The sequence below is a fragment of the Pseudochaenichthys georgianus genome, chromosome 3 (assembly GCF_902827115.2).
Source record: "Pseudochaenichthys georgianus chromosome 3, fPseGeo1.2, whole genome shotgun sequence".
Taxonomy (NCBI): Eukaryota; Metazoa; Chordata; class Actinopteri; order Perciformes; family Channichthyidae; genus Pseudochaenichthys; species Pseudochaenichthys georgianus.
Window position 1 is genome coordinate 47,215,437 of NC_047505.1, and position 11,181 is coordinate 47,226,617.

At 39.9% G+C, this 11,181-nt stretch overlaps 1 protein-coding gene across 1 annotated transcript; it reads left to right on the top strand.

Moving 5' to 3' along the window:
* The first annotated feature begins 707 nt into the window (after nucleotides 1-707).
* LOC117466243 (trans-1,2-dihydrobenzene-1,2-diol dehydrogenase-like) lies at nucleotides 708-10,965 on the top strand. The gene is made up of 8 exons (XM_034109388.2): nucleotides 708-1,834; nucleotides 2,072-2,234; nucleotides 3,826-3,937; nucleotides 4,116-4,279; nucleotides 4,747-4,999; nucleotides 5,581-5,705; nucleotides 9,964-10,114; nucleotides 10,839-10,965. Exons 1-8 carry the CDS (start codon nucleotides 1,575-1,577, stop codon nucleotides 10,946-10,948), a joined length of 1,338 nt encoding a protein of 445 aa, XP_033965279.1. The 5' UTR covers nucleotides 708-1,574; the 3' UTR covers nucleotides 10,949-10,965.
* The last annotated feature ends 216 nt before the right edge of the window (nucleotides 10,966-11,181 follow it).

Sequence of the window (11,181 nt, forward strand, 5' to 3'; positions counted from 1 at the left end):
TATAGACAGTATGCCATCTGTGGATAATTATCTTGGATAATTGCATAAAATGCTGCAGACTTATTAGAGGTGTGCAGGTATATGCAGGTGAAATATTGAAATACCTGAGTGAAATATGCATGACTTCTCTTTAAGCTTGTCAGACTTTTCAGATGTCCTCTTTTGTCCTCAAGCCACTGTTGGTACCCAGTAGAGGTGTCTTGCCCCCACCTGTAAGGACACTTAGCCTCTATAACACCCTCACCACAGCAGTCACAGGAAACATAGCCATCACATGAAACCCCCAGGTATGGCATAGTTTGGCAGATGCGGAAGCCAGCCTTTGTGACGACCAGGTTCTGATGTGGTGCATCTACTGGGGCACAGATGTAAGTGGTGGAAGACAGGTTGGCTGTGGGGCTCCCAGCTCCAAGAGCATATTGATAAGTGTCAATGGCATCTTGCTCATGGTGTCTCCCCCACTAAATCCAGGGCTTCATTATTGGCCTGTGCCTTTGTTCACATATGGTGTTGATCACTGACTTGCTAGGATGTTCTGCAGCTGTTAAAACACGGTGGGCTATGGAGCCTGTAATGCGACCAACCCGCTCTTGATACCATTGCACACAGGATGCCTGACGGATGGTTGCTCTCTCAACATTTTCGATCTCCTCCTCAGTCACCTCACGCTGGCTGAAACTGTTAGTGAATTCTAGAACCCTGAAGGCAGGAGAGACTGAAAAGAGTCAAGGGAAGCTTATAAAAGTTAACAGCATTTAATTACACAAAAGATGCGGTGGTGTACAAAATGAAATGTGCGAGTGGAGGCGCTCTCCTCATCCGACCGGTCAGTCCAGGTCAGCAGGTAGAAGAGGTCAATCCTTGGCTTGCTCTTCCTGTTGTCATCTGAGGTCTTCTCCTATTGGCCGACGTCGTCGGGGGCGGGTCCAATGCAATTCCTGCCTTGTTCTATTGTTAAATTACATCATTCTGGTGTCTGTGGTTATTTAAACATTCCCTAATAAACGTTATTCAGCGGCAATAAATGAGTGCTAAACCCAGTGTGCTCAGTGTACAACATCACATGTCATTTCACCGTTGATTCATGGTTTGAAAATGCAGCATTTCGCCACATGCTAATGCTAACCGGAAGTGAAGCATTTTCAGAATAAAAGTATTAAGTTAATAGTTAGTGAACTTCAGGTTTTTCAGAATAAAACTGATTAAAATTAAATAAGTGTATTTAATTCAAATTACGCCATATAAATATTGATTTTAATTTCTAACAAAACACCATGGCTTCTTAAAGGGAATGGAAAAACCCATGAAACTATTTAATACCACAGAGTCAGGTGATCTGTCAGCCAGCATAGTGAGGAACTGTTGCTGCTGTGATAAAGAGGCTTTTGGGGTTGGGGCTTTCCTTTTCCTTTTTTTTGACGTCTTGTCCTCTGTGTAAAAAGTTGTCTCTGCAACAAGAGCAGGCTCACTCTTTTAACACACGTCTTGTTCCACTCACAGGCTTTGCTTGTGCATGGCACTTTGTTGATCCCCATGCGGACACAAGCCTCTAATTAAAAAAGAACAGCAGCCACATGGGAACAACTTTCACCAAGACTGAAAAGGAAGGACATTTTTTTTGCATAATACTGCCCTGTCTGGTGACATTTCTTTTGGAACATTTAGATCCATTTGGACGTATTTATGGCACCCACGCACAAACGCTTTCACAAACGTACCCTGCCATGCAGTTGCAGTGGGCAGCGACGATGGTACCCTCTCCCTTAACTGCTACCCACGTCTGGTGCGGCTTCTCTGTCACCCTCCAGGATGGCTTTACATCACATCGGAACAGGTAGGTATCCGATGAAGGTAGTTTATGATGGAGCCCAACTCCAACAAAGCCACTTGTAAAAAAGTTGTGTGCCTCCAGGGCACCGATAGTTCTTTAGGCTGCTGTGGGCTCCGGGCTAGGGGGAAAGGATTGTTTTCCCCCCTCGAAATGCCCCGCCCCCAACTGTGACGCGACGCCGACTGTATGTAAAGGCTCGTCTCAAACGGGTCTCAAACAAGCCTCTCTCAACCACCGTAGTGTCGGTGGGCGTGTTGTGTACAGTCTTGCACTGTCCGGGTCCGGGGCTGCAGGAACATTCTACTCGTCCAACATGGCAACCAGGTGGGGAATCTGCAGCACTGGGAGGATCAGTCATGACTTCACTGTGGCTCTGAAGACCCTTCCTCATGAAGACCACCAGGTACCAGCAGAAGCGCACACACATTTACATCTTTAGTTTGCAACACGTCTCGACTACAGTCTACACAAAAAAAACTAAAACCATTTTTCTTTTTGTATTAGGCTACTTTTAATATAGTATATTTTAATATTGTCTGCTTATCTGTATTATTGTGTTGCACTGTTGGAGAAGCCTGTGACATAAGATTTTCAACGACATTTGTAACTATGTTAGTTTGACAATAAAGAACCTTGAACCTTGGGTGCGTTCACACCTGCCTTGTATAGTCCGGTTGAATCGAACCCTGATTGGTACGGTTCATTTGGGTCGGTGTGAACACAATCCGAGACCTCTTAAGTGAACTAAACAACCGGACTCTGGTCCGCTAAAATAGGTGGTCTCGGAGCGCTTGCTTGCGAACTCTGTAGCGGTTCATTGCTGGTGTGAACCGTGTGAACGCAGTCCGCACCAAAACATAGGAAGCGTAGAATGTACCTGTTACAAGAACGCGGTTCTTCATGTCTTCATCTAAATCTTTAGCGAAAGAGCCTTTCAAGACATCTGCGGTTGTTTGGTTAAAGAGTGAAGCAGAATGAAGTGTTGAACAGTGTCGTGTAATGTAAAAAAAATTCTCCGTCAACTACATACTAGCATAAAAGTAAGAACATATGTCGTCGGTGAAACGCCCCTCCTTACCGCAGAACGTCTCTCAGTGTTATAATGTTTTTTAACGGACGTTGTCTGATGATATATTCATATGCGCCGCGGGCCGCTAGTGTCTGCTGATCTCCAGATTAACAGCAGTTTGAGAATAACCTGCCGAAAGTGCCTATGCTCCATGGCGGAGGCTCCGGTAGAAATGGCCGGGATTTGCGTTTTTACCCCCTTAATGTCTGACCAATGGTTGAACAGCATTTCCGTGCACAGTTTGTGTTTAAAGTTTGTAGTCCGTTTGAGTTTTTCCCGTGTGAACACAAACCGAACCTTCTGAAAAATGAAACGATGTAACAAACTGTGGTCTGGTGCGCACCAGAGAAGCGGCTAAACGCACCAGGGTTCGATTCAACCGGACTATAAAGGCTGGTGTGAATGCGCCCACAGTCTATGGTTAAAGTAAAGTCCTAATCCAGTGTTGATGATCTGCAACATGCAGTTTTAAAGAGTTTATTATAGACATTTCAAACGACAGTCTGCAGCATTTTTTAACACTTTGTTTTTTACCGTAAAGTATATACACACTAACTAAATGGTCAAATTGTATTTTGATTCGATAACCGAGTAATTACAGTACCCGACAATGAAAACATTCATGCAAAAATATTAAATAGCTGCGTACCACTTTTGCTATAAAGACTATATTTATTGAATCTTTAAACTGACTATAAATGGGTTACTATTGTAAAGTAAAGCTGCCTCCAAACACACTTAGAAATGCACAGTTTTAGCAAGAGAAACATTAAGTTATTGAGTTTACACAGAACATTGAATATGGAAATAATAAGTTCACATGTTATCATGTCTCTGCAAGCACATTTTATTTCTGGGGGCTTTTCATTAAGGTGGAACAGGATTACCTTGTTGTGGTGAATAATATTATAAACTGGGTTTACAGGTTGTGGCTGTGGCAGCTCGTGAATTAGAGGATGCACAGGAGTTTGCCGCAAAGCACAGCATCTCCCGAGTTTACGGCAGCTATGAGGAGCTGGCCAGAGATCCAGACATCGGTTAGTTTCTTTCAGACCTGGGTCACATCAGATTGTTTGATGGCACTTTTACGGCTCTTGTATTCAGTTTGAACCACAACTGTCTTGATTTCCTGTGGGTTTTTGTTCTGTAATACATATGTTGACATTGAAAAACATCACAGCATGATCTCAGGTTTGTGTCTTTTTGTGAATGCAGATGTTGTGTACATTGGAGTTATCCACCCCTACCATCTGAGCACTTGCCTCCTCTTCACAAATGCCAAGAAGAACGTGCTGTGTGAGAAGCCGCTGGCCATGAACACCAAGGAGGTGAAGGAGATCCTGTCCTCTGCCAAGAGGAATGATGTCTTTCTCATGGAGGTAAGGATGGAGTCAGTCCAAACAAATAATGTATGTACCATTTGCAATAGCTTTAGTCTGTTTCCTACGGTGGCCATCAGGTGCAAACGTGTTCCACGTAACGCGCCCCCTAGAGGCCTGGAGCACTTCCGGTATGTTTTGCATTTGTTTTTGGGTTTGTAGCTATGTGTTTTTGACTTTGCATATCGTTTTGTATTTGCAGCGTTTTTCTGTTGCGTTTGTTTTCGGGGTTTGTTTGTTTTTCATTTCATTATTTGCAGGTGTTTCCTGCTTATGTGTGCGTTTTTGGCCGGTGTTCTGCGTTTGCACCTGACGGCCACCGTAGTCTCCTCCACTTTTCACATGCAAAATCAAACTTAACATTAAAACGTTCTAATGTAAGTCAACTACTAAATAAGATTACACAAAGCTAGCACACTGTGACTGTGTGACTGCCTCCTGCCCCCCCCCCCCCCCCCCCCCCCCAGGCTGTATGGACCAGATTCTTCCCAGCCTCAGTGGAGATCAGGCGGCTGGTGGACCAGGGGGAGGTGGGAGAGGTGAAGATGGTGAGGTCGGAGTTTGGCGTGCCGATTTCGCACGTGCCGAGGTCGGGTCAGAAGGAGCTGGGCGGAGGAGCAATTCTAGACATCGGCATCTACTGCCTGCAGTTCATATGCATGGTGTTCAACGGAGAGAAGCCGGAGAGCATCCAGGCCATGGGGGTCTGTCTGGAGACAGGTGATTCAAAGAGAAAAGGCTGTCACAGATGTCCTTTCTGAAGCTGTGTAACTTCAATAACAAGTTGGGAACATAGCTCATATGAGTCTGAAGTCATTAAGAAGTCATCGCGGCTTTCTCTTCGCTTTAAAAACATCACACACAGGTTAACAGTGCTACCATTGTTATCCATAAGCCATTTGCAGCTCCTGATAAGAAAACAAAATGAAAAGGTTGCAGCTTGCTAACTGTTTGTACAAAGTACAATTCATATTTTATGTGGATTGATAATCTTTAACCAAGGGAGTGTTCCTGTACGATAAGACCTACCTCAACTGGTACAATAAAAGGTAGGCTTTTATAGTCCAGGTATCTAGTCTTGCCCTACATTCTTATACACTGTTTTATTCTTCAATATAAAGCACAGTGTAATAAACAAACTCAACAATTTATTTGCAGAGGACACATGGCATGGAAACAACGACACCGCTAAATTCATGTATTTTTGATGTGATTAGCGGCAAATCAGTTTTGCATGTTTCAGTCATTTCTTGTGTAAGTAAAGTGTTCCCGTGCATGACCTCATCTGTATGTTATTGCAGGAGTGGATGAGACCGTGGTTGTCACTCTGAAGTTCTCCAGAAACAGGATGGCCGTGTTCTCCTGCTCCTCAGGTGTCAAGCTGCCCAATGACGCCATTATTGCGGGCACAAAGGGAAACATCAGGGTAGGTCATCAGCAGGGTCACATAGTCAAATCAAATTTAAAATAGTCTGAATGTTAGATCCTATTTGCAATTTGTATATACTATTTTCAAGTTTGAAATGTGAACAAGGGCAAGTGTGAAGCAGTGTAGGAGGGGAGTTAAATGTAGTTTCTCTTCACATATTATACTGTATATGCAACCCTGTCTCCTAAAAATTACGTTCCCACAGAACTAAACTGCATTCTCAATTACGTTTAGCTAGAAACGTATTTACTCCCACGTTACGTTTGTTATGAACGTATATCAAATACGTTTATTTTCTACATATCTTCTAGAAACATGTTTTCTCCCAGGTTACGTTCCTTATGAACGTATCTGAAATACGTTTATTTTCTACATATCTTTGCCATTTATTGTCTTGCTTATAATAATGATAATAGTCATTTATAAATATCATTTTAGAGCACACCTTTGAAATCGACAATCGGGCTCGATATATGGTTAAATTAAAATCAGTAGGCGAGGCTGTAATTTCGCCAGCTGTTACTCTCATGAGCGAGGCAGAACATAATAGTTTTAACATGCCAAAAAGCTGCTGTGTCGTTTATTGCACCTCAAACATTAAAACAAATCCAGAGTTACGTGTTTCTGTACTTCCTCTAAGAAGAAAGGACAGTAACAGAAGAGCTCTGTGGCTTCAGGCTTGATCGCCGTTCAAATGACAGCGTTGGTTTCCCCAAAAGTGGGCGGGGCTGTAAAGTGAAGTAGATTTTACTCTCATCTATTATTCAAAACCATTCTATTTATTCTAACGTATTACATGCCAGTGTTTTATCTTTTTATTTATTTGTTTTTATTTTAAATCGTATAATGTCGGACTTTTTTTGTCGTCTTTGAGGAAAAGAAATGGGGTTTAGAGATTCAAAATACTGAAATCTGTATTTTTTAAAATCTCTTCCTTCTAATTTGTTATTCTTTTCTAAATAACGCACTGTTATTTACTCAACAATAGCACACAATTATCCTTGTTTTTATTTATTCGTTTAATTCTATAATCTTGGGCATTTTAGCATGCTTTTTAGCCGTAAATAAAGTCACCAGAAACAGACGGGACATTTCGAGATTTAGGATGGCCCAAGACACTACACTACCCATAATCCCCAGCTATCGTTTGGGACTACAGTCCCGTTGACAAACCCCGTGATGTTGCGCCAAGGTTACGCCGAGCGTCAAGCTCTTTGAAATGGAACGAAACCACGGCAGACTATTCAAAACTGGACTCGAACGCCCCACCAGAACTACACATGCTGGCTATTGTGTTTCGCAACATGTTCTCTATGGCACGTCTCTACTGGGAATTGTAGTTTTAAAAGACGTTTTTCCCAAATGTAGAAGTTGACAGTATTAAACTGTGTACAGCCCTGGAGGTTTAGGCGATAGGAAACACATTGGTGTGTACACATTTAAAACATGTAATTACTAAATGGGTGAAAATCGCTTGTATCCATAATGGGCAGCATTAATATATACCCACACGACAGCTCATTGTTACTTTGTTATTCTACTCCACTACAATTCAGAGGTTAACCTGGTATTTTTACTCCACTACATTTAGTTTAGTTACTTTGCAGATTCTGATTAATGATGTGGAATATAAACAACCCTTAAAGCAGACTTTAGTTACACCTGAATACAATTCAGGGAAGGTGATTGTCAAGTGCCAACAATCAGGAGAGATATTTGATAGTTGGTGCTTGGGAAGACTAAACATTTATCTGCAGATCTTTATAAAGTATATTCATTACTCGTTATTCTCTACTAATAGTTAATTAAAAATGGCTATTTTGCATATCCCTTTCAAGATTTCAAGGTTTTCTAAGGTGTATTGATCTTATACACAACTTGGGTCGCAGGTTCCTCAACAGACATCTATCAATATGTGTGTACTGTATACCTCCACCATTAAACTGTCATATTCTGCACATTTCTTATTCTATCTACATACATAAGAGTATAATTAATGTGTATAATATCATTTAAAATAAGTGTTTCAACATAGTTAACATTGCAGGAAAGCAATATGTTAGACGTTAAGTACTTTGTCAGGCTTAATATTCATCTGTAGATAGGTACCCCCAGAGCTTTTTTCTTGTTTAAAAGAAGACCTTAACCTAAAGTATTTTTTAATGTGTTAATAAAGGTTCATTCGTTTTTCTGTTTTGCACATCCTCCTATTAATATCTTTGTACATCCAGCACTAAACTGTTTTATTGTAGAGATCACTTAGTATCTTCTTGACTTTTTATATTCTATATTTCTATCATTGACCTTCTACTTTCCCCCTATGAAAGTATGTACTCTTAATATTGTTTTGATCAAATAAGATTATTCAACAAAAATAATTCAATAACATGCTTTAACCACTAGGCGGTGCACACAAGGTACACACAGCACACTAATAATAACTTTGTATTATTAGTGTAGACACTTATGTATAACATCTGAAGATGTGTAGTTTTATTCATGTTTTTACATAATTTTACAGGATATTGCTATACTATTTCTCTTGTTTTACTTCTACACATTAATATCTGATTTGTAAAACATCACAGACAGAAAGGCATAGGCTATCCGTCATTTAATAGTAAGCTATTGAAATTGTGATTCCATAGATGTGTCTCCCATCACCAAAATCCCCTGACTATTCTCTCAACTCAGTATTTAGATTCTTATATTCAAAGAAAATCAGTAATATCTTTAAAAACTACGTCCTTTTTTATCAACTGTGCACCTTTATGGTGTAAATACAGCCTATCTACCAATTGGATCAAATATAAAAGTCAGCCGAATTACTATTGATACTGCAAGGAGACGTATTTTGTGATAAGAAATTGAAGATGTTGTTTAATTGTTGATATATTTATGATCCACGTCAAGTATTCAGTTTTGGCAGCAGTTCTCCTGTTTGTCTCTCTCTATAAATAAAGAATTACGGCAGATGTGTAATATTTAATGCAGCCGAACCGTGTATTACAATGCCGTTATGTGATGACTTCCAAAGAGAAAAGCAAGCACACTCTGAATTAGGTATTATTTTATTTTTCGTTGTCGGATATCATATCTCCATATCATATCAACACCATATCCCAGCGTGCATTGCGGCTAAAACATCCAATCAAAAAGCTTCAAGCTGAGGATCTTGGGTAATCAGTTTAGTGGGTTTGTGGTGTGTATCGCTCAAAATGTCCCGTCTGTTTCCGGTGACTTTATTTACGGCTAAAAAGCCCAAGATTATAGAATTAAATGAATAAATAAAAACAAGGATAATTGTGTGTTATTGTTGAGTAAATAACAGTGTGTTATTTAGAAAAGAATAATAAATTAGAAGGAAAAGATTTAAAAAAATACAGATTTCAGTATTTTGAGGCTCTGAGCCCCATTTCTTTTCCTCACAGACGGAAAAAAAGTCAGACATTATACGATTTAAAATAAAAACAAATAAATAAAAGATAAAACACTGGCATGTAATTTACGTTAGAATAAATAGAATGGTTTTGAATAATAGATGAGAGTAAATCTACTTCACTTTACAGCCCCGCCCACTTTTGGGGAAACCAGCGCTGTCATTTGAACGGCGATCAAGCCTGAAGTCACAGAGCTCTTCTGTTACTGTCCTTTCTTCTTAGAGGAAGTACAGAAACACGTAACTCTGGATTTGTTTTAATGTTTGAGGTGCAATAAACGACACAGCAGCTTTTTGGCATGTTAAAACTATTATGTTCTGCCTCGCTCATGAGAGTAACAGCTGGCGAAATTACAGCCTCGCCTACTGATTTTAATTTAACCATATATCGAGCCCGATTGTCGATTTCAAAGGTGTGCTCTAAAATGATATTTATAAATAACTAATTATCATTATTATAAGCAAGACAATAAATGGCAAAGATATGTAGAAAATAAACGTATTTAAGTTACATTCATAACTAACGTAACGTGGAAGAAAATATGCTTCTAGAAGATATGTAGAAAATAAACGTATTTGAGATACGTTCATAACAAACGTAACGTGGGAGAAAATACGTTTCTAGAAGATATGTAGAAAATAAACGTATTTGAGATACGTTCATAACTAACGTAACGTGGGAGAAAATACGTTTCTAGCTAAACGTAATTGAGAATGCAGTTTAGTTCTGTGGGAACGTAATTTTTAGGAGACAGGGTTGGTATATGTCATTGTCTGATGTTATTGTTGTGAACTATCCTGTTGCATGCTCTCTAGATCCCTGACCACATGTGGTGCCCCACGGCATTAGAGGTGAATGGGAAGGAGACCCAGTACCCAGTGCCAGAGCCTTATCTGCCCCTCAACTTCCTCAACAGTACAGGGATGCGTTACGAGGCAGAGGAGGTCCGGCAGTGTTTGCTCAAAGGTACTGGGAGTTTCAGCATATTTTAGATTGTATTTACATTACAACAATAATTAATTTACGTATTAACCAGAAAAAGAAAAAAGCACAATTAGGTGTATATTCATCTGTGATTTCTGAAAGCTCAGTGAAGGAATATCTGTCAAAACAAGATTAGATGAAAAATAAGCAGTCTAAATTATATATTTTTCTTTTGTTCTTTAGCTAATATATATAACTACTGAAAAGAGGTGACACGATTCTTTTTTTGTAAACTCTTGCCACCTTCAACCACTTAAATTGAATGGACCATACATTCCAGGAGACGTGGCTATGCAGTGTGTTCATGATTAATCCCTAATGTTTTTCTTATGCAGTCCTCTCTTGTAAAATTAAACGATAGGAAAAGGATTTTAAATATTGCAGTAATCAAAGCTATTCAGCTCAGGTCAATTTTCTCACATGTGTGATAATCAAATAGGACTAATGAAAAATTCTTAAATTAAAAGTGACTCATACATCTGTTATTGCAGGTGAGAATGAGACCTGTCGTTGTCACTGAAGTAAATTATATTCCCAACTCTTATAACCTCAGTTCAGGCATGTTTCTGGACTTGTTGTTCATACTTTCAACACAAGGTGGCATCAGAAACACTGGAATCTTAAAGAGCTTTCACTGTGTTCCCATACTGTATGCATGTGTGATTCAGTCTAAACATGTTCTTACAGTGTGACATTCCCCATGTAGGGCTGAAGGAGAGTGCAGTCGTCTCCCATGCTGACTCTCTGCTGCTGGCTGAGTTGGAGGATGAGATTCGCAGGCAGGTGGGGGTCGTGTACAGCCAGGACAGCAAGTAAATGCTCAAAACGTGAATCTGGATATATTGACCTTGTTGAATAAATGGTTATTTATCTTTTGACTGGATTGTGCATTCATAACATATCAGTGGGGAGCTTAACTTTTGAGATAACTATGGGTTTGGAATATCCACATTTTACATTACATGTCTCTTGACGCTTTTATCTAAAGCGACTTACATTCAGTCCCGTGGGCAATCTCAGGAGCATTTTGGGGGACTCGAACTTGCTAC